We start from the raw sequence: 24160 nt of genomic DNA on the forward strand, positions 1-24160 counted from the left end.
AGAGAGACGTCTTTCAGCTGTGCTTCTAATACTGCAGCCAAAACGAGAAACAACCCATGATTGGCACACTTTCTCTTCCCACCAATGACACCACCTAAGGCTGTGAGCAGCAGAGATCATGATTTTTTTGTAAAATCTCTTAAAGGGACACTAAGGACGTTTGGCATGTCAACTACAGCATCTATCAACTTTTACAGATGCACCATAGAAAGCATTCTTTCTGGTTGTATCACAGCTTGGTCTGGGCTCCTGCTCTGCCCAAGACCGCAAGAAGCTACAAAAGGTTGTGAATGTAGCCCAATCCATCACACAAACCTGCCTCCCATCCATTGACTCTGCCCATACTTCCCGCTGCCTCGGCAAAGCAGCCAACATAATTAAGAACGCAACATGCTCTGGACATTTTCTCTTCCATTTTCTTCCGTCGGGAAAAAGATACAAAAGTCTGAGGTCACGTACCAACTGGCTCAAGAACAGCTTCTTCCCTGCTGCTGTCAGACTTTTGAATGGACTTACCTTGCACTAGGTTGATCTTTCCCTACACACTATCTGTGACTGTAACATTATATTCTGCACTCTCTTGTTTCCTTCTCTATGAACAGCATGCTCTGTCTGTGTAGCGCACAAGAAACAATACTTTTCACTGTATGCTAACGCACGTGACAATAAATCAAATTAAATCACTAATGTCACGCGCTCCCTCTTTGTATTGCATTGTTTCATCATGTCTGATCAGCACTTGGCTTCTTCCCCCTGGACATCTGCCAAGTCATTCCCCCTCCCCCGCACTATACTTTGAAATATTGTCACCACGTTCTAAATTGTGTACCAGAACAAATGCTAACCATTAGGTTTAAAGTTTATTTATCAGTTTCACATGTTGGCTTACATTAACACTGCAGTGAAGTTACTGTGAAAATCTCCGAGTCGCCACACTCCGGCACCTGTTGGGGTACACTGAGGGAGAATTTAGCACGGCCAATGCACCTTAGCAGCATATCTATCAGACAGTGGGGAGAAACCGGAGGAAACCCACGCAGACACAGACCCTTCTTCACTCAAAGGGTGGTGAATCTCTGGAATTCTGTGCCCGTTGAAGTGGTGGAGGCTGCCTCGCTAAATATATTGAAGACGCGGGTTGATAGGTTTTTGGTAAGGGATTAAGGGTTATGGGGAGAAAGTGGGAAAGTGGAACTGAGCCACTTCAGATCAGCCATGATCTTATTGAATGGCGGGGCAGGCTCGAGGGGCTGGATGGCCTACTCCTGCTCCTATTTCTTATGTTCTTATGCAAACTCTGTACACACGGTGACCCAAGCCAGGAATTGAACCCACGTCCCCAGCGCCATTAGGCAGCAGTGCTAACCACCGTGCTGCTCCCAGTAGTGCTTCATGCAGTACGAAACTGTAAGGCCGTTGGCCAGAATGTTACCACTGTTCACTCCAGCAGGATTTCCCCATCCTGTTACAGTGAGCAGAAGTTAGACTCGGGGTGGGGGGGTGGGGTGGGGGAGGAGGAGGCGGGGAGGGAGGGGGGAGGAGGAGGCGGGGAGGGAGGGGGGGGGAGGAGGCGGGGAGGGAGGGGGGGGGAGGAGGCGGGGAGGGAGTGGGGGGGGAGGAGGCGGGGTGGGGGGAGGCGGGGTGGGGGGAGGCGGGGAGGCGCCACATCCTCCGAGAGCGCTGCAGCGGGAGCTTGGTGTGAATGGCTGGTAAGATCGCACCACGCTGTGTTGGTCGGGCCACATCAGGCAGTGTCATTGTCGGAGGGCGGTAGAGAAGCTGACGAGGGTACTGAGGGTGGCGAGGCTGGTGGGTTTGGAGCGGTGGCAGGGATTTGTTTGGTGGGGGCTGAGGGTGTGCGTTCTGCGATTGTGATTGGGGGTAAATTGGGTTGGTCAGACACTGGCTGCCTGGTTCGATGTGTGGCTTCTTTTCTCTTGCAGCTGAAAGCCTTCCTCAAGGAGTGTAAAGTGGCCAATTACTGCAAAACGATCCGGCAACTCCTGGAGAAGCTGCAGGAAAACTCCACCTACCTGGCCAAGCAGAGGCAGGCGGCCAACTTCAACGTGGCGGATAAGGAGGCCGTGGTGAGTCTGTCCAATCGCTTCGTGTCTTCTGTAGACATCCCACCCGCCACACTTTGACCGTAGGATGAGCGGGAGGGAACATTTGAAAGCAGCTTCCTCGCTATACTGAAACTGGCAACAAGTTGAATTTGTGAACCGGGGGTGCCAGATGCTGTGGTTACTCAGGGGCAGAGGGTGCAGTGCACAGCTCAGTGGACATGCCAGTGGCCTGGGCCTGGCCTTGACCAACCAGAATTTGCAACCCTACCCTCTGCACATTCCGCAGTCCAGCACAAGTACTTTTATTTTGCGGAGAGAAGTGTCTATATATTAGAATCATAGAATCCGACAGAGCAGAAGGAGGCCATTCGGCCCACCAGATCTGCACCAACCCCAATCCCACCCAGGCCCTATAGCCATAACCCCATGCATTTATCCTAGCTAATCCCCCGACTCTAATTTAGCATGGCCAATGCACCCAACCCACACATCTTTGGACTGTGGGAGGAAACTGGAGCACCTGGAGGAAACCCACACAGACATGGAGAGAATGTACAAACTCCACACAGACGGTGACCCGAGGTTGGACTTGAACCCAGTTCCCTGGAGCTGTGAGACAACAGTGAAGTTGTGCCGCTCTATTAAAATTAACTCAATGTGTTCTCAGACGAGTGATGCATTCAATTCTCGTGGAGCCATGGAGTCAGACAAGTCATTCCTTGGCTTTCATTCCACTGCCAATGTTACAGCACAAACGACCATTCGGCCCATTGTCTGATTGCCAGCTCTCTGAAAGATCCAGCTATCCAATTCCATTGACCTGCCTTTCTCCCAATTGTTTAAACTTTATCTTTACATTTTTAATTTAGTTTCCTCATGAAAGATACAGTTTTGTCATTGTTACACAGATTTAGTTTAATCACCTTCCAAGCATTTCAATTTAAAGAGACAAACAAGTCATTCAGTTATTTCTTTATTTCACACTTCTGATACCAACTCAAACATAAACAGTTGCAACTCATTAACTCTTTCCTGAACTTTAACTCTAACTGAACATCAGTTTTAACTATTTAACTCAAAATAGATACGACTGAGTTTAGGAAAACCTTGGCCAAGGAATATCCTTGATGTTGAATCTATCTGCTTCTTCTCTGAAGTCCCCTTCAGGGTACAAGCTTTGTAGGTATGGTTGTTTTCTTGGAGTTATCAGTCAAACAAATGACATATCTTTTATCCACAATTATCCACTTGTTTCCGGAAGATTCTCTGTCATTCAGCCAACTGTGTCACCAGATACCGATCACGTGACTTGAACATCCAATGAAACTACTTTTGAACGATGCCATGATGTTTAGTTCATTTGACGTGTCTCACATATTACAGCCATAAATCAGAGCCACGATGTCTCAGTTAATGTAAACAACTTCCCTGATCTGACCAACACTGGAAGCTTCAGATCACAGCTCCCAGACCAGAGGCTCTTTACCACCTGCATCTGGTTTTAATCTACAAAGTGACCAAAATTCCCAGCATGCTCCACTCTCAACCAAAGTAGCCATTTTAAGGCCACTGTTGCCATTATTGTTGTTAAATCATTGTTGTAGCCATTCTTTCTCTATCCACAGTCACTATCCCACATTAGGAATGTTACCATTGCTGAATTCCCTACTATCAACATCCTGGGGGTTACCATTGACCAGAAACTGAACTGGATCCAGCCACATAAATGCTGGTCAGAGGAAGCGTGTTTAGAATCATTTTTATTAACAAACATTTTGAGGGAATGAATACTTTGATTTGGTTTATTATTGTCACATGTATTAGTGTACAATGAAAAGTATTGTTTTGTGCGTACTATACAAAGCATACCGTTCATAGAGAAGGAAAGGAGAGGGTGCAGAATGTAATGCTACAAGAGCAGGTCAGAGGAATCCTGTCGTGAGTAACTCACCTCCTGACTCCTCAAGACCTGTCCACCATCTACAACAAGACACAATTCAGGAGTGCGATGGAATACTTTCCTGGATGAATCCAGCTCCAATAATGCTCAGGAAGGTGGAAACCATCCAGGACAAAGCAGCCCACTTGATCAGCACCCTATCCTCCCAGTTAAACATTCACTATCTCTTTATCATCAGTGCACAGGGGCAGCAGTGTGTACCTTGTACGAGATGCATTGCATCAACTTGCCAAGGCTCCTTCAATAAAACCTTCCAAATCTGTGACCTCAAATACTTAGAAGGGCAAGGTCAGTGAACGCAATGTCAGTGAATGCAAGTCACAGGCCACAGTGACTTGGAAGTATATCCAGTAAGAAGTCTGACAACACCAGGTTTAAGTCCAACTGATTTATTTGATAGTAAACTCACAAGCTTTCGAGGTTCCCCTCTTCGTCAGGTGAATGGAGAGTTCTGGCCTCAGACAGTACATATAACAGCACAGACAGTTTACGGATTACTGATCAGTATATCGCCAGCGAAGGAACAGACAAGTTTCTGCACCGCAATGTCATAGTGCCCACTTCATATGCTTTTTTTTTTGAAGGATAAATATCCATCAGGACACAGGGAATAACTTCCATGCTCCTCCTCAGAATAGTGCTGTAGGATCTTTTACATCCACCTGATGGATGCTGTCCTACCAGGAAGACAGCACCTCCAACTGCGCTGCACTCCCTCAGTACTGCCCTAGCATGTGTCTGCTTTTTGACTCGTGTGCTCAGTTTGCTAGAGTGAGGCTTGAACACACAACCTTCTGACTCTTTAAGGACTGATCACTGAGCCAAGGCCGACGCTACATGTGAGGGAAAAATAGGAATCAGAGAGGTCAAGAAAGCGTGTTTAGAATCATTTTTATTAACAAACATTTTGAGGGAATGAATACTTTGATTTGGTTTATTATTGTCATATGTATTAGTGTACAATGAAAAGTATTGTTTTGTGCATACTATACAAAGCATACCATTCATAGAGAAGGAAAGGAGAGGGTGCAGAATGTAATGCTACAGTCATAGCTAGGATGTTGAGAAAGATCAACTTAATGCGAGGCAAGTCCACTCAGAAGTTTGATGGCAGCAGAGAAGAAGCTGTTCTTCAGTCATTTGGTATGTGACTTCAGACATTTGTATCTTTTTCCTGACGGAAGAAGGTTAGCCTATGAAGAGAGATTGAATAAACTGGGTCTGTACTCGTTGGAGTTTAGAAGGCTGAGGGGGGATCTTATAGAGACATATAAGATATTGAAGGGGATGGATAGGGTAGAGGTAGAGAGATTCTTCCCGCTTAGAAAGGATAGCAGGACTAGAGAGCACAGCCTCAAGATAAGGTGGGGGGGGGGGAGCAGTTTAGATTGGAGCTGAGGAGGAACTTCTTCACTCAAAGGGTGGTGAATCTCTGGAATTCTCTGCCCGTTGAAGTGGTGGAGGCTACCTCGCTAAATATATTTAAGTCACGGGTAGATAGCTTTCTGATAGACAGGGGAATTAAGGGTTATGGGGAGAAAGCGGGAAAGTGGAACTGATCCACTTCACATCAGCCATGATCTTATTGAATGGCGGGGCAGGCTCGAAGGGCTAGATGGCCAACTCCTGCTCCTATTTCTTATGTTCTTAAGGTGGAAGAGAGAATGTCCAGCATGCGTTTGATCCTTGATTATGCTGACAGTAGGAAGTGTAGACAGAGTCAATGGATGGGAAGCTGGTTTGCATGATGGACTGGGCTTCGTTCACGACCCTTAGTAGTTTCTTGCAGTCTTGGGCAGAGCAGGAGCCATACCAAGCTGTGATACAACCAGAAAAAATGCTTTCTATGATGCATCTGTAAAAGTTGATGAGAGGCGTAGTGGACATACCAAATTTCCTTAGCCTCCAGAGAAAGTAGACGTATTGGTGGACTGCCTTAATGAGAGCACCGTCATGGGGGGACCAGGACAGGTTGTTGATGATCTGGACACCTAAAAGTTTGAAGCTTTCGACCATTTCGACTTCATCCCCATAGATATAGACATTACTTCACAATGAAGTAGAATTGAGCAGTTTTATTGCTATAAGCTTCAAGTTTTGAGATATATGATTTGAAATCTTAAAGAATGGACAGTGAATGAGATGTGGCACTGCCCTGAAGCTGCTGTCAGCTTCATGTTATGGTTCTTGCATAATTGATTTACTGATTTGCAAGCACATATCTGGAAACGTAAGATGCTTATGTGCGAAATTTTTTTATTCCCATGTGAATTAAGTTGAGCAAGAGTTAAGTGTTGTCTGAAATATTGATTAAATGAATCTCCATTGGCAACCCCATCTAGGCAGGTCAAGTGTGCACCAACACTGGCTGCTTAATTCTCATTTGACCTCAAATTGACAGCCAGATGGTTGAAAATTTAAAATATTTGTTTATAAATGTTGCTTGTGCGTCCAAGGCCTCTCCAGAGGCTGGAGTGCACCATTGAGGCAGCAATTCAGTGCCGCACTGAGGGGGTGCAGCACTGTCTGAAGTGCTGTCCTTCAACTGAGATGTTAAACTGAGGCTTTGCCTGATTTACTGTTTTGTTTGTTAAGTCTTGTGGTTCTATCCAAGGATACGCTGGCCTGGCCAGCCTTTGTCATTGATCCAATGCCACTGGAGTTGATTCGATGGGACAAATGTGTTACAATTCAGGTCAGAAACTCCCAAGTGTTTAATGAAGTCCACCTGGATCATAAGTTTTGCATCTTGAATTTGGCTAGAATAAGCATGATGTGTTTCACTTCAGGTATGATTCAGATAACCCACTAGGGAGCTTTTATCAAACAAAGTTGAATTAAGAATATAGTTAACATGTATAGAAAGAAAATTAGCAAGAACTTTTGTGAATCACAAACAAAAACAAAACAACCACAATAATGTATAACCCGTAACAAATATTTAAAATGTTCCAATCAAACCAAAACCTACCACAGACGAAACATTTTAAACAAGTTCAGCAACAAAGACTAATGCTCACGTGATACTGAAATTGAGTCCTTTGGTTGGTGAACTGAAAACTCAGTCTTGTAAGTTCTAATCATCCTCACCCAGTTTGAAGTCAGAACAACTTCCCAGAACCCTGGGTAGACTCTGGTCAAGCCACCCACAGCAGACTTTCTACTTCAGGAAGGTTTTTAGCTCACCCGTAGAATTTCCAAAAGCAGGGAGAGGGGGGGGAGAGAGAGAAAGAGACTTTAACTTGCTGTCCATTCTAAAAACTCAAACCTGCAGCTAGAACTGAAAATGAAAGAGCTCCTGCCAACCAGTCTTCCACCAAACAATGCAGTGTCATAAAAACCTGAGGCCGCCATTGAAGCCACTTCAAGGAACAACAAACGGACTTCTTTGTTGGCTTGTTTTGTTCTCTGCTTCCTATTCGGTTTCCGTTACTTTGAGTTCGGACATCACCCATGCAGGATCCAGCCATTCTCCCCTCCGCTGGACACATCGTTTGTTCATGTGTCCCATCGCCATTTACTCCCTCCCTTACTCTCCACCCTATTCACAGATCTTCCAAAACCTTTTGATTCTTGTTTTTGTTTCTCTCCCCCCCCCCTCCCCACCTCCCTGTTTCTCTTGTTCAAAACCTCCCCGTATTTCTAACCTCCCCTCGGTTCTGATGAAGGGTCATTGACCTGAACCATTAACTCTGACCCTCTCTTCACAGCTGCTGCCAGACCTGCTGAGCATTTCCAGCACATTCTGGTTTTCTTTCCAATTAGATGTTAGTTGATTGCGTTGCTGTTTGAGGCAACTTGCTGTGCATAGTATTAGCTGCCAATCATCCCTTCATTCCGACAGTGGCAAAACATCCAAAGTACTTGGTGATCTCCTGAAGTCCCGCAACACACACCTTGATTCTTTTTGAGAAATGTGAATATTAACAACGCAGAACCATAAAGCTTCTTTCCTTTATTTTGATTGCAGTAATTTAGAATTCGTAAAACCTTCGTAGAGTCTCTACAGTGTAGAAGGAGGCCATTCGGTCCATCGTGTCTACACTCAGACCTTATCCCCATAACCTCACATACTTACTCTCCTAGACCCCTGACATTAAGAGCCAATTTAGCACGGCCAGTCCACCTAAGCCGCACATCTTTGGATTACGGGAGGAATCTGGAGCACCTGGAGGAAACCCATGCTGACACAGAGAGAATGTGCAAACTCCACACAGACAGTGACCCAATCTGGGAGTCAAACCCCGGCCCCTGGCGCGGTGAGGCCGCAGTGCTAACCACTGTGCCACCTTATCACCAATGACACGGACTCGAGGGGACGCAATTGCCTGGTGGTATTATCGCTAGACTATTAATCCAGGAACTCTTCCGGGAACCTGGGTTCGAATCCCGGCACAGCAAGTGGTAGAATTTGAATTCAGTAAAAAAAAAAAATCTGGAATTAAGAATCAACCGATGATCAGGGAATCATTGTCGATTGTCGGAAAAAATCCGTCTGGTTCACTAATGTCCTTTAGGGAAGGAAATCTGCTGTCCTTACCTGGTCTGGCCTACGCGTGACTCCAGAGCCACAGCAATGTGGTTGACTCGCAACCGCCCTCCAAGGGTATCTAGGGACGGGCAATAAATGCTGGCCAGCCAGCGACGCCCATGTCCCACGAGTGAATTTTTTTGAAAACTGTTAGCCAGCCTTTTGGAACCCGTTCCCCTGGTTGTAGATTTGCTTTGATGAGGCTGTTTGTTTATTGTGTGTGTGACAGGCATTGTGGGAGAAGAGGTTGAAGGAGGAAGGGACGCCTCTACAGAAGTACTACAGCCACTGGAAGAAACTGAGGGAAAAGGAGATCGTGCTGGAGATTACCGGCAAGGAGCGGGTATGTTGACTTGTCTTGAGAAATGTTCTTACGAAACATGTTCATTGGACAAAACACCCAAACTTGTTTAGAAGTAATGTTTCGTGCGACTGCGTTTAGGCATAGAATCATTAGAATCCCTACAGTGCAGAAGAAGGCCATTTGGCCCATCGAGTCTGCACCAACCACAATCCCCCCCCAGGCCCTACCTCCATATCCCGATACATTTACCCTCTAATCCCTCTAACCTACGCGTCTCAGGACACTAAGAGGCAATTTTAGCACGGCCAATCAACCTAACCCGCACATCTTTGCACTGTGGGAGGAAACCCATGCAGACATGAGGAGAATGTGCAAGCTCCACACAGGCAGTGACCCAAGTCAGGATTCGAACCCAGCTCTCTGGAGCTGTGAAGCTGCAGTGCTAACCACTGTGCTGCCCAGTTTGGAAAAATTATGAAAAAAGCCTTTGATTTCCTGTAGTTTTAAGTCCGATCAAGCACACACTTTGGACCAATCCGATCGCACGAGTAAGATTTCTTTTAGTCACGTTAATTCGAAGTTAATTGCTGGAATTTTACCACCTCTCCCATCCGAGGCTAGCAGAGAATGCCGTTACAGATAGAATCATAGAATCCCACAGTGCAGAAGGAGGCTATTCGCCCCATCAAGTCTGCACCTATCACAATCCCACCCACGCCCTATCCCATAACCCCACACATCTACCCTGCTAATCCCCCAAGCGCCAAGGGGCAATTTAGCACGGCCAGTCCACCTAACCCGCACATCTTTTAACTGTGGGAGGAAACCGGAGCGCCCGGAGGAAACCCACGCAGACACAGGGAGAGTGTGCAAACTCCACACAGACAGTGACCCAAGGCCGGAATGGAATCCATCTCCCTGGCGCCGTGAGCTAGCAGTGCGAACCACTGTGCCACCCTATCCATTATAAAAGATATTGAGTTCCTGTGCCTGATTAAATGGGGAGAGTTTAAAATACACAAGGGGGTATCAAAAGAAGCCACCAGCGGACCCCATCGCGAGATAATAGATGTGGTGGTGCCACAGTCAAGTATTTACACAGACCTTCTGGGAAATTGTTGCTAAGAGCCCAAAGGACTAAGTTGTAGGTGCCAGCTACTTAGAAATCTCAACTGTAGAATAGAATCCATACTGTGCAGAATGAGGGCATTTGGCCCATTGAGTCTGCACCGATAACAATCCCAGCTAGATCCTATCCCCGTAACCCCACATATTTCCCTGCTAATTCCTCTGATCTACACATGCCGGCACACTAAGGGGCAATTTAACATGGCCACTGCACCTTACCAGTGTGTCTCTGGGCTGTGGGAGGAAACTGGAGCACCCGGAGGAAACCCACGGGGACAACGCGCAGACTCCACACAGACAGCGATCCGAGGCCGGGAATCGAACCCGGGTCTCTAGAGCTGTGAGGCAGCAGTGCTAACCGCGGACAATGAGTGGGCGGGGTATACAGCTGGCCCAGGGTAGATAAATCCCGGTTCTTCCCATGGGGATGGCCGTCATATTCCAACCAACTCTGTCGTGAGTCAAAAGTTTCGATGACACTTTCAGGAAACCCGTGGTTTAAACAATCACGTCAAACTTAAACATCAGTGTGGTTGGCCTCCTGAGTTTAAAGGCGCTTTGAAGTCCCAAATGTGTGAGCCATTAATCTATCGGCATTAGTGCTCCAGACATTTGTTTGTTTAGTTGTCTCGTTTAACTGAGCTTAGTGAATTTTTCCCAGCGGATTTAATCGACGGAATTCAGCATCCCTTCGCTTTTTGTGGGATTTGCTGTTTGGGAAATTAGTGACTGTTTGAAAGGGAATCAAAACGTAACCAGAAGTACCTCAAACTGCGCCTCTTCCCACAGCTTTCTGCCCTAAAACTTAACAAATCGTTCTTTCATTAGAAATCGTTCAGCTTTTGACAAAGGGTCATCTGGACTCAAAAACGTCAGCTCTTTTCTCTCCTTACAGATGCTGCCAGACCATGCTGAGATATTCCAGCAATTTCACTTTTGGTTAGCAAAGTATTCATCTGTTTTGTGTGTTGCACCCATCTTTTTCTTAACTGAAACCTCTTGACTTTGCCTCTGCCCCGGGGAGAACGAGTGTTGGGGGGGGGGGGGTTGATGAGGTTGCCTCCGGAGGTCAACTCCCTTCCGGTTCCTACCGCTTCCCCGCCTCAGAGGGAATCTACCTTCGCATCCTGCAGAAGCCAAGAAACCCGAGCAGTGGATGAGCTCTTAACTGGGCGGCACGGTAGCACGGTGGTTAGCACTGCTGCTTCACAGCTCCAGGGACCTGGGTTCGATTCCCGGCTCGGGTCGCTGTCTGTGTGGAGTTTGCACATTCTCCCCGCGTCTGCGTGGGTTTCCTCCAGGTGCCCCGGTTTCCTCCCACAGTCCAAAGATATGCAGGTTAAGTTGATTGGCCATGCTAAAGTTGCCCCTTAGTGCCCTAAGATGCTTAGGTTAGAGGGTGAAATATGTGGGGGTGGGGCCTGGGTGGGATTGTGGTCGGTGCAGACTCGATGGGCCGAAGGGCCACTCACTGCACTGTAGGGATCTATGATCTTAAAGGAATGTCGCCTTGACGAAGACCTTTGCTTATCTCTCGTCACTCAGGCGTCTACGCAGATAGAGAAACACGTTTGATGCCCCTCGGTGTTTTAAGTCTGTGCGCGGAGAGTGGACTCTGTGGTCAGTGCTTATTTTGTATTTCATCTTCTCGCCTCCCCCACCAGATGGAAGAGCTCAATTTCCCTACGATCAAACGCAGGAAGTTGCAGGAGAGCAAAGAGAAAGACAAGAAAGAGTTGAGGGATCTCTTTGAGTCTGACAGTGGCTCTGATGATGAAAGCAATGGGCTTAAATTGAAAGGTATGTTTTGAAAACCGTGAGGAGTTGTGTGTGTGGGGGGGGGGTGCGAGGGATGACACTGATTCTGTTTAACTAAAGAATAATTCCCTCCCTCACCTCCTGACCCCCTTAACCCCCCCCCCGCAACCAATAACTCCAATCTCAGAGACTGAAATTGTTGTCACTGTCTGTGTGTGTGTCTGTGTGTGTGTGTCTGTGTCTGTGTGTGTGTGTGTGTGTGTGTCTGTGTGTGTGTGTGTGTGTGTGTGTGTGTCTGTGTGTGTGTGTGTGTGTGTGTGTGTGTCTGTCTGTGTGTGTGTGTGTGTGTGTGTCTGTGTCTATGTCTGTGTGTGTGTGTCTGTGTCTGTGTCTGTGTCTGTGTGTGTGTGTGTGTGTGTGTCTGTCTGTCTGTGTGTGTGTCTGTGTCTGTGTGTGTGTGTGTCTGTGTGTGTGTGTGTGTGTGTGTGTGTCATATACAGATTGCCACCCCAGTTTCAATGTGAAGTGGTATTAGGGTCATGCATCTGTAGGGACCATGGTGTGGAGATGTCGGCGTTGGACTGGGGTGGGCACAGTAAGAAGTCTCACCGCACCAGGTTAAAGTCCAACAGGTTTCTTTGATATCATGAGCTTTTGGAGCGCTGTTCCTTCAGGTGAGTGAAGACTTCTGTTCATAAACACGGCACATGTAGACACAGACTCAATTGCGAGATAATGGTTGAAATTGCGAGTCTTTGCATGTAATCAGATCTGTCCAGGTACAGACAGTGCGAGTGGAAATGGGCGGCACAGTGGTTAGCACTGCTGTCTCACCGCTCCAGAGACCCAGGTTCGATTCCCAGCTTGGGTCACTGTCTGTGTGGACTTTGCACATTCTCCCCGTGTCTGTGTGGGTTTTCTCTGAGTGTTCTATTTCCTCCCACAGTCCAAAGATATGCAGGTTAAGTTGATTGGACATGCTAGATTAACCCTTATTGTCCTGGGATGTGATGGGTTAGAGGGATTAGCAGGGTAACTAAGCGGGGAGAGGGCCTGGGTGGGATTGGTGTCGGGGCAGACTTGATGGATGGAATAGCCTCCTTCCGCACTGTATGATTCTATGATTCACTATCTATAGAGACCATTCTCAGCGCGAAGAGACCGGATAGGGTTTGGATTGTTTTCTCTAGAGCAGAGAAGGCTAAGGGGGAGGGGGATGTGATTGAAGTGTGTAAGACTTATGAGGGGTATGGATAGAGTGAGCAGCTATTCCCTATAGTTGAGGGGGTCAATCTCGAGGGGGCAGAGTTTGAGGGTGAGGAGCAGGAGATTCAGAAGGGATTTGAGAAAAAAAACATCGCTCAGAGGGTGGTGGGAATCCAAAATACGCAACCTGGGAAGGTAATGGCAGCCGGAAACCTTACAATCTTTACAAGGTATTGGGATGAGCACTTGAAACATCGTAACGTTCAAGTATATGTGACTAGTGCTAGATAATAGGGTTAGCATGTCTCAGTTATTGTTGGTGCAGACTCGATGGGCCGAAGGGCCTTTTCTATGAGGTATGACTCTATGATTGTGACTCGAGCCTATTTATCCCTGAGACCACAAGCCCATCCTGGAGTTCCCTTACACCACTGATGGGGGCAACCTCGGCTAGTGAGTGGGCCGCGTGCGTGGCCCTCCCTCATCTCATTGAGCCGCAGATGGAAACCGGGCTCGGTCACTAACCGCGACCCCGTGAGTAAGATTAACGGCATTTAATACTCGCCGAATATGTCATAACGAGTTATAGAAAATGCTTCATCATTCATACATTCACAGAATTCTCATCAACCTCAAATGGTAAAAATAAAGGAAATATTGACGCTTTGGACACAGCGCGTGGCTCTCACGGTCAGTGTTGTGAACAATCAGTACCCACCTCACTTCACTCGCCTCTTGCTTTATATGGAATCACTTCAGTCACAGCGGTAGGAAAAAAAAAACTACACGGGTGGAAAAATCAGCGGATACAGCAAATGCGCGTGGGCAACGGTCAACGAGCTGTCTCATGGGGCCTCACTCGGAACCCCGATGGGCCTCAGGCCTGTCCGCCGCTGTCTCACACTGACTCAGTGATCCCGAAACGCAGCCCTCACCCCAAACCTTCCAAACTCGTTCAAACCAGTGACCAGGGAGACCGACCGGCAATGGATGAGGGAATAAATGAAAAGAGTGCTGCATTAATCCATCCACGTGGAGGGCACAGCGGCTAAAGGTGTCTAACTTCCATCTTAGCTTTCTTCTGGGTGCTCCGGTTTCCTCCCACGCTCCAAAGACGTGCAGGTTAGGTGAATTGACCGTGCTAAATTGTCCCTTAGTGTACCAAGATGTGTAATTTAGATAGTTGGCAAACGTGTTTTGTTTTTATTCATTGATGGGACATGGGCGTAGCTGGCTGGCCAGCATTTATTGCCTATCCCTAATTGCCCTTGACTAGGCCATTCCAGAGGGCAGTTGAGCATTTCTGTGTTTTTGGGGCCACGTGTAGGCCAGGCCAGGTAAGGATGGCAGATTTCCTTCCCTAAAGTTCGTGAATGAGCTAGATGGGTTTGTCCGGCATTCGACAATGGTTTCACGGTCATCAGTAGATTCTTAATTCCAGATTTTTTTAAAATTGAATTCAGATTCCATTATTTGCCACAGTGGGATTCGAACCCGGGCTCCTAAAACATTAGCTGAGTTTCTAGATTAATAGTCTGGTGTTAATGCCACAAGGCCATCACCTCCCTTACAGGGGAAAGAGCATGGGTAAGATACTCTGAAGAGTGGCTGTGAAGACCCGATGGGCCGAATGGCCTCCTCTGCACTGTAGGGATTCTGTGATTCTATTCTGTTCCATGAAACTCTGGAGTTCTGGTCTTCATTTTATAAAGAGTTTACTGGAGGAGCTGCAAAAAGAGATTATTTGGGTGATTTCAGAACTCGGTCGTTCTGTTTGACAGGAAAGATCGGACAGGCTTGGGGCGCTTTTAACTGGGAAAGGGAAGACTGAGGAATGAGCTTTTATTTTAATTCATTCGTGGGACATGGGCGTCACTGGCTGGCCAGCACTTATTGCCCATCCCGAGTTGTCCTTGAGAAGGTGGTGGTGAGCTGCCTTCTTGCATCACTGCAGTCCGTGTTTTGTGAGTTGCCCCAGAATGCTATTAGGGAGGGAATTCCAGGATTTTGGAACAGCAATATATTTCTAAGTCAGGATGGAAAGTGAAGGGGAACTTGCAGGTGGTGCTGTTCCCATGTATCTGCTGCCCTTGTCTCTCTAGATGGAAGTGGTCATGGGTTTGGAAGGTGCTGTCTAAGGATCTTTGGTGAATTGCTGCAGTGCATCTTGTAGATAGTACACACTGCTGCTACTGAGCGCCAGTGATGGCGGGACATTTGTGAATGTGGTGCCACTCAAGCGGGGCTCTTTTGTCCTGGGTTTGTGTCAAGCTTCTCGAGTGTTGTTGGAACTGCACCCATCCCGGCAATGGGGGAGTATTCCATCACACTCCTAATCGGGGCCTTTATGATGATGTGAGCAGAGACGTAGAGGAGATAATTCCACCCGAGGATGAGACCAAACACTAAGATTTCACATTTTAAGATTCCGGTTTGGGCCATGGTTCCATTGGTCACCCTCTCACCTCTACGTCGGAAGGTTTGAGTCCCGCTGGTCAGCACAGGAGTTTGAGCGACTGGAGAAGAGCAGGGAAGTTCTCCCTGGTGTCTTGGCCAAATATTGATCTCTCAGACAACATCATGAAGACAGATTATCTGGTCATTTATCACATTGCTGTTTGGTGCAAATTGATTGGAAAGTCAGGACGGTGGCCAAGCTGAAAAACATTTTGTTGGCTCCAGGTCCCAGTCGAGGACTTGAGCTCAATAATAAAGGCGGACAGTCCAGTGCCGCAGTCAAGGACCAGCACACAGTTGGAACCTTCATTCTGACATGGAAGATCCAGTAACATTATTTCGAGCGGGCAGTGGGGTTCTGTCCAGTGCCCTCACAGCCCGGAGACACAGAATCCCGACAGTGCAGCCGAGGCCATTGGGCCCATCATGTATGCACAGACTCTGTGACAGGATATGTTACCACACCCTCTCCCCGGTTTCTCCCTGTAAGGGAGGCGACGGCCTCGTGGTATTACCACGACGCTATTAATCCAGAAACTCAGCTAATGCTCTGGGGACCCGGGTTCGAATCCCACCAAGGCAGGTGGTGGAATTTGAATTCGATAAAAAATATCTGGAATTAAGAATCTACTGATGGCCATGAAACCTAATGCTGTCTCCCAGCGCCAGGGAGCTGGGTTTGATTCCCGGCTTGGGTCTATGTAGAGTCTGCACATTCTCCCCGTGTCTGCATTGATTTCCTCTGGGTGCTCCGGTTTCCTCCCAAACTCTGATAGACGTGTAGTTTAGGTGCACTGGCCATGCTAAATTCTCCCTCAGTGTGCCCAGCGCCAGAGTGGGTTGACCAGGAGATGTTCAAAGTAAGTCATTGTAGTGTTAACATAAGCCTACTCGTGTCACTAATAAATAAAGTTCAAGCTAATATTTATCCCTCAGTAAGTATCGCAAAGAACAGATTATCTGGTCATCGTCGTGTTGCTGTCTGTGGGAGCTTGCTGTGCACAAAATTTCCACCACGTTTCCTACATTATAATAGTGACCTCGTTTCGGAAGTACGTCACTGGTGCTTTGGGACACCCTGTGGCTGTGGCAGGCGCAATGTAAAATGGAAGTTCTTCTTGTTTTTTTTGGATAGTTACTCATAAATCCGAGCAGGAATTCTGGAGAAATTTGTTTCCTAAAGGTAAAACCTGCCGCCACAAGGTGATTAGCAGCGATGGGAACTTTATAAGAACGAGGCAGAGAAGGACAGAAGACAAAAGGTTAAAGGAGGCTCAGGGGATGGCACGGTGGCACAGTGGTTAGCACTGCAGCCTCACAGCGCCAGTGACTCGGGTTCCATTCCCGGCTTGGGTCACTGTCTGTGTGGAGCTTGCGTGCGCTCCCCGTGTCTGCGTGGGTTTCCTCCGGGTGCTCCGCTTTCCTCCCACAGTCCAAAAGACGTGCTGGTTAGGTGCATTGGCCGTGCTAAATTCTCCCTCAGTGTACCCGAACAGGCGCTGGAGTGTGGCGACTCGGGGATTGTCACAATAACTTCATTGCAGTGTTAATGTAAGCCTTACTTGTGACTAATAAATAAAACTTTAACTTTTCACGTGGAACATGAACACAGGCATGGAAGTGTTGGGCCGAATGGCCTTTTTTAGTTCTGGTAATGCATTGCGATAATCTTGCTAGTGACTGACTGACAAATGTAAGAAATGTCCCAAATCTACAACGCTGACATTTTAAAAATGCTGGAAGGTTTAAATTATTACATTATTTAAAATGTTCAATTCATGTTGAATCTATCTAGGTTGCAGCTTTGTTGTTCATATCTCACCTTATTAGTGTGGTGGAGGTTAATCCTACAGTGGGGGCAATCTGACCAGAAACTTATTTTCAAACCCGTGGCAATCCCTCTGCCAAGGGCAGCTCCAGTAAATATCTATGATGTTCTTCTCTTAACTTCCTGCTTGGTGTCACCGTTTCCCCTTGTAAAAAGCCTTGGGTTGCTACTAAGCAACTGTTGATAGTGGAGCACATCTGCAGCTTCTCTGCTGTTGGAGAGGATATAATCCTGTTCACTTATTTGTCAGTCTGTATGCAATAACAAGATAAGAGCAAAATGGCTGGTGGCTTCTTGGAGAGACCGAATGCTAACGTGGGTTGGACAAACTGTTTCCATGTGTGAGGATTGCCTACTTGTGTTACGGAGTAACAGCGAACTTGATTAGTCGCAGTAAGTAGTCTCACAACACCAGGTTAAAGTCCGACAGCTTTATTTGGTAGCACGAGCTTTTGGAGCACTGCTCCTTCGTCAGGTGAGTGAAGGGGCAACGCTCCGAAAGCTTATGATTCCAAATAAACCTGTTGGACTTTAACCTGGTGTTGTGAGACTACTTACTGTGCCTACCCCAGTCCAACACGGGTAACTTGGTTAGTCACGATACAGTTTCCTCTTGGGCGGGAACCACAACACAAAACATTCCATAATTGGACGCTAAAATTGGAATATTCATTCCAATTGGAATAGTTGTGGATTTTGGGCTTTTTTTTTCATTCATTCATGGGCGTCACTGGCTGGCCAGCATTTATTGCCCATCGCTAGTTGCCCTTGAATAAAGTGTCTCTCTCGGCCATTTCAAAAGGTTGCGATTCAACCACTTTGCTTTGGCTCTGGAGTCACATGTAGGCCAGACCGGATAAGGACGGCAGATTTCCTTCTCTAAAGGACATTAGTGAACCAGATGGGTTTTTCCCGACAATCGACAATGGGTTCATGGTCATCAGTAGACTTTTAATTCTAGATTTTTATTGAATTGAAATTTCACCATCTGCTGTGGTGGGATTCGAACCCAGACCATTACTCAGGGTCTCCGGATTACTCAATCCAGTGACAATTCCACTGAGTTGCAGCAGGGAAGAGGGAAGGGAACTGGTTAGAAGGAAATAAACGGCCCGTAAATCCACCAGGGCGAAGGGCCTCTGTGAGCAGCTGCCCGTCAGCCGGCTCAAGAAGCCGACCACTACTACCCCGGCACCTTCCGGAGATCCGCCGCTACCACAAGTCCACCGAGCTGCCAATCCACAAACTGCCCTTCCTACGCCTGGTGCGGGAGAATTCCCAGGACCTCCAGGTCAACCGGCGCTTCCAGGGCTTGGCCGTCATGGCCCCTGCAGGAAGCCAGCAAGAACTTAGCAGGTTGCAGGACACCAATCTGTTCGCCATCCATGTCACTATCGCGCTCAAGGACATTCACCTGGCAGATCCGAGGGGAGTGGCCCTAATCCACTTATGGCTATGCGGGAATTGTAATAGATGTACGGCGACAGGAAGTCCCTTCACCAACATCCTTTTATTTACCAACTCTAGCATAGGTATGCAGAGCGCTAGCAGTAAGTAGTCTATCTCAGAGGAACTGACATGCAGGGTTAAGTACAAGGCAGAGATTCCCTGATTAGTCCATCAATTGGATCCCTAATCAGGGAGTTCATACTCCAGTTGGCCAACCTCCAATGGCCTGACTGAAGTCATTACAAGAATGAGGAAAGTATCACTGGACCACCAGCACCTCTCCGCTGGAACAGAAATTTAGCGCTGGGATAATGAGCATTGGAGCAAAGTAGAGGGAGTGTGACTTCCCATCAAGCTTGTCCCTTCCTTCCCTTGGGAATGTTTAATGCATTTTCATTGGCTTGTTCCAGCACAGTTTTTGACCAAAAAGGCAAAAAGTTGATTCTAATTCATGCTGGCTGTTAAAACTTAAACTGCTGGAGATGCCTTTTAATTTTTATCCTGACCCCACCCCAATCGTTTAAACCTGCAACGCTATTTGGAAGTGGCCTTGAAAGGTGTTTTTTTGCATACGTGTGAAAATTTAATCCCATTAAAATCCCCAGGAGCAACCTCATGCTTTGATTTCAAATTATAGACCCAGGTGGAAGCTTCACCTCTCCATGCCGACACCTCGGAATTAGGTTGTGAAGATCGTCTCAGGATGTAGCGGAGACTAAAGACTCCCCTGCAGAAGGCCTCTCGCTTCTCTGACTGAAATAAAAATTAAGATTGTCCATGGAGTGTGGTTGAACTGCTGGACTCCAGGTTCCTTGAAGAGATTGGAGCCGTGCCTGTCGTATGGGTCTCCCTAAAAATCAAGTTACTAATTTATCGCAAGCAGATTTACATTTTACTGTGAAAATCCCCGAGTCGCACACTCCGATGCTTGTTCAGGTACACCGAGGGTGAATTTAGCACGGCCAGTGCATCTAACCAGCACGTCTTTTGGACTGTGGAAAGAAACTGGAGCACCCGGAGGAAACTCATGCAGACATTGAGAGAATGTGCAAGCTCCACACGCAGAGTGACTGGACCTTATACGTTTCACCATTTTAAAACCACACGGTCAGGCAAGACTTAAAACATCAAGCTAAGCCCAGTCACAAGCCCCAATACTAGCTGGCTGATTAATGAGTGGCGCCCGTGTCGAAGGGGTGTGCACTTTGCCCTCTGAGGGCGCCAAGAATTGGAGTACCCTCTGCTTGGACAAAGACCCATAGACAGGAGATAGTGGGGATAGGGTGCACAGTGGTTAGCGCTGCTGCCTGTGTGGAGTCTGCACGTTCTCCCCATGTCTGCGTGGATTTCCTCCGGCTTCCTCCCACAGTCCAAAGATGTAGAGGTTCGATGGATTGGCCATGCTAAATAGGCCATTAGTGTTAGGGGGATTGGCTAGGGTAATTGCATGGGGTGATGGGGATAGGACCTGGGTGGGATTGTGGTTGATGGCCTCCTTCTGCACTGTACTCAGTAAGGGCAGAAGGTTTTATTTTTAGTTTAGTTTGGGCATCTTGATCGACATGGGCCTGGAGGGCCTGTTCCCGTGCTGTACTTTGTTTTTTGTTCTATCCCACCTTGGGCTCGATCAAACAAGATCCAAGCTGACAGGATGAGGCATTGCACCCCCTCTCGGGCTTCATCTTAGCTGGAAGACTGAGGTAGCTTTGAAAAATTGCATCAGATAAGACCTCAGTTTAACCTCATTGGCCAACCTGATCCTTTATTCTACCCTCGCCTGGGCAATCACATGTTTCAGCGTGTATATTCCAACTGCTTTCTTAAATAAAGTTTGTATTTCAGGAACTTAGTTTAAAATTTATTTATTGGTGTCAGAAGTAGGCTTACATTAACGCTGCAATGAAGTTACTGTGAAAATCCCCTCGTCGCCACGCTCCAGCCCCTGTTCGCTGAGGGATAATTTAGCACGGCCAGCACACCCTAACCAGCATGTCTTTTGTTCTGTGGGAGGAAACCCGAGCACCCGGAGGAAACCCACACAGACATGGGGAGAACATGCAGACTCTGCACAGTCACCCGCGATCAGATTTGAACCGGGTCCCTGGTGCTGTGAGGCAACAGTGTTAACCGCTGTGCTACCCTCACGTCGGCGTGGGTTTCCCCAGAGGAAACCCATGCAGACACGGGGAGAATGTGCAGACTCTGCACAGACAGTGACCCCCAAGCCGGGAATCGAACCCAGGTCCCTGGCGCTGTGAGGCAGCAGTGTTAACCCACTGCACTACGCCTCATCTATGAAAGGGTTGAAAAAAACAGGCCCTGCCAACAAGTAGGTATAGCACATTCCAGTCAATTGCACCGTTCTCAAGTGCCCCACTGATTACCAGCTAGTGAAAAGCAAGCCTGCGCAGGTGAGCAAAGCACTCAGTGTTCGGTAATGATCAGACAGGGCACTCAGCTCATTGTCTCCGACTGCATTTACTGAATTACACACGGCACACACCGTGAATTTACCCTGGCTGCTTTGCCCCATGGTCTCCGCACACAAATCAGTTCAGTTAGCACCAAGAGGGCTGGCGAGCCAGAGCTTCTCTCCTCTTGTTGCCATAGTAAGCGAGGTGCCCTTAGCAACGGGGGTTGTTGGAGGAGATTAAAGAGCAGCACTTTGGCCTGGAGGATTCATTTCAAGTGCTTTTTCTCTTTAATTCTTTGCGGAGTCCCAGCGGGAGCCTGTTTTGTGTTTTCCCCCAATCCCTGTGCCAATTCGGGTTTCTGCCGAGGGGATTAGGCCCAGGGCGCGGATGTTATTGTCATTGGGGGTGTGTGACGTGAACGAGTGCCACTAATCAAAGGCGGATTCAGGGCCAGTTGCAACTCAGTCTTCCAATTAGGGTGGGTGTGGAAGGGCTTGGGATCACACTGTTTGGCCTCACTCATTAGACGTCCACCCTAGCATGACCTCCCCGGTGTCTGTCTCAGATCTGCGCCGTCTTAATAGTAATTGGGAGGTTTTTTCCTGCTGCTGGGGCCACAGCGGAAGAACTGTGTGATCCCTTGATGCCTGGTCACAGTTAAATAAGGCAGTTACGGACTGTGACATTTTTCACTGCAGGCTCATCAAGAATTAATCTCAATTGATTTCCAGGGAAAGTGTCCTGTATAATTAATTGAAGGGGAGATGGCGGGGGGAGTTATGTTTGAAAGAGTACTTTTCTTTCTCACCGACTTTTTCTGCTGAACACAAGGTATAATACCAGTAGATACAAGCCGGAGCACCTGGAGGAAACCCACGCAGACACGGGGAGAATGTGCACACTCCACGCAGTCGCCCGAGGTCGGAATTGAACCCAGGTCCCCAATGCTGTGAGGCAGCTTTGCTAACCACTGGGCTGCTCTCTATAATAATCTAATCTTTTTCATAGAATCCATACAATGCGTAAAGAGGCCATTTGGCCCATCGAGTCTGCCCTCTCTCTCTGACAGAGTACCTCCCCCAGTGCCCTTTCCCCCTCCCTGATCCCCATTTTCCATGGCTCAAATTGTGGAAGCCATGATGTGGAGATGCCTGCGTTGGACTGGGATGGGCACTGTAAGTAGTGCCCCTTCATCAGGCGGGCGCTCCGAAAGCTCGTGCTACCAAATCAACCTGTTGGACTTTAACCTGGTGTTGTGAGACTTCTTAGTAAAATTGTGGGGCGTCACTAAATCAGATTACAGAGGGCAGCACAGTGGTTAGCGCTGCTGCCTCACAGCGCCAGGGTCCCGGGTTCAATTCTGACCCCGGGTGATTGTGTGGAGCTCGCTCATTCTCCCCATGTCTGCGTGGGTTTCCTCTGGGTGCTCCAGCTTCCTCCCACAATCCAGAGATGAGTAGGTTAGGTGGATTGGCCATGCTAAATTGCCCCCTAGTGTCAAGGGGATTAGCAGACTGAATATGTGGTGTTATGGGGATAGGGCCTGGATGGGATTGTTGTGGGTGCAAGCCTAATGGGCCAAATGGCCTCCTACTGCACTGTAGAGACTCTATGACTCTGTAGTTGCCCCTTGAGATCGTTGGGTAGGCTGGAAGATCTCGATTGAAGACAAGTGGGGGTCATCACCCTGACTTCCGACTGGCCCCAAGTGCCCAGCCTGAGAGATGAGGACACAAAGTGACCGTTTCATAGTGTCACCAGGAACAGTCGCATTTTTGAAAGGCTGTCCTCATGCCGTTAAGGACGTTGTTCACATGGTTACCCTCGGCAACGTAATTCCGGTTCAAAATTTACATGAAACCTGGCAACTCGGGTGGAGTTAGTGATCCCGTGAACCAGTATCGAGTTCAGGCAGCTTCTGCCACCTGATAACCTGTGGCCACCTAATTTAGTCAGAGGCTTGTGATAGATAAATAGAACTCAAATTATTGAGAGTTTTTGTTTTAAACACGCGGAGTCAATCCCTGGGCCAAATCCACATTTTATAGCCAGACTTGCACTGGGTTTAGCATTGGCTGAGACTGTTTTAGCCACAAATCTGTATGGTGTAAATCAAATTATCACACTCCAGTCCAGTAATTCCTCACCGTCGCGGTGACCTGGTCCTGATTGTTGCTATGGGAACGGAGGCAGAGCTGGCTGTGCGTGCAGCATTAACCCGAGCCTGGGCTGCGTGTCTCAGCGCCGGCACTCCGACCCCCTGTGTCACAGCCTTGCGGGTCCAAAGTTCCACTTCAGCACAAAACGGCGAGGCTGACACTCCAGGGTTAGCGCTGGGGCAGCGCCGCGATGTCAGGGTGCCATGCTGGGAGAGTACCACATTGTGGGGGTGCCGCTCTGTGTGTGTGTGTGGGGGGGGGGGGTGCACCGAACTGTCGGGGGAGAGCGCCACACTTACGGGGGGTGGTGGGGAGGGCACTGCACTGTCGAGTGGGGGGGGGGGGTCGCACAGTTGGGGGGGGGTGGGGCGCTGTCGGGGGTCAGCCAGCAACGTCCGTGTCCCACGAATGAATATTTTTAAAAAAAAAGCAGATTACAGGGAGTCCAGAACCAAGCTGAAAAGTAGACCCTCAAAGTTAGTTATCCAAGGATTACCCCCAGTACCGTGTGGTAGGTGAATGGGATGGATAGGATAGAGGTGGAGAGACTCTTCCCGCTCAGAAAGGACAGTAGGACTAGGGGGCACAGCCTCAAGATAAAGGGGGGGCGGTTTAGAACGGAGTTGAGGAGGAACTTCTTCACTCAAAGGGTGGTGAATCTCTGGAATTCTCTGCCCGTTGAAGTGGTGGAGGCTGCCTCGCTAAATATTTTTAAGACGCGGGTTGATGGGTTTTTGATAGGCGAGGGGATTAAGGGTTATGGGGAGAGGGCGGGAATGTGGAACTGAGACACGACAGATCAGCCATGATCTTATTGAATGGCGGGGCAGGCTCGAAGGGCTAGATGGCCTACTCCTGCTCCTATTTCTTATGTTCTTATGTAGTCAGAGCAGAAACAGC

General features: G+C 48.1%; 1 protein-coding gene across 1 annotated transcript in view; it reads left to right on the top strand.

The window, feature by feature from the left end:
- Positions 1 to 1943: 1943 nt before the first annotated feature.
- The window catches only part of LOC145339031 (nucleolar complex protein 2 homolog), a gene marked incomplete at its 5' end in the record, with an annotated part of 55534 nt that continues 33317 nt past the window's right edge, over positions 1944 to 24160 (top strand). Inside the window, 3 exons of the mRNA XM_080183457.1 lie at positions 1944 to 2087; positions 8787 to 8900; positions 11654 to 11789. Coding sequence (XP_080039583.1) covers positions 1944 to 2087; positions 8787 to 8900; positions 11654 to 11789 — 394 coding nt within the window. The remainder of the gene's footprint in view (positions 2088 to 8786; positions 8901 to 11653; positions 11790 to 24160) is intronic.

Source organism: Carcharhinus amblyrhynchos, unplaced genomic scaffold, assembly GCF_965287045.1.
Source record: "Carcharhinus amblyrhynchos unplaced genomic scaffold, sCarAmb.v2.hapA chromosome_292, whole genome shotgun sequence".
In the NCBI taxonomy this organism is placed as follows: domain Eukaryota; kingdom Metazoa; phylum Chordata; class Chondrichthyes; order Carcharhiniformes; family Carcharhinidae; genus Carcharhinus; species Carcharhinus amblyrhynchos.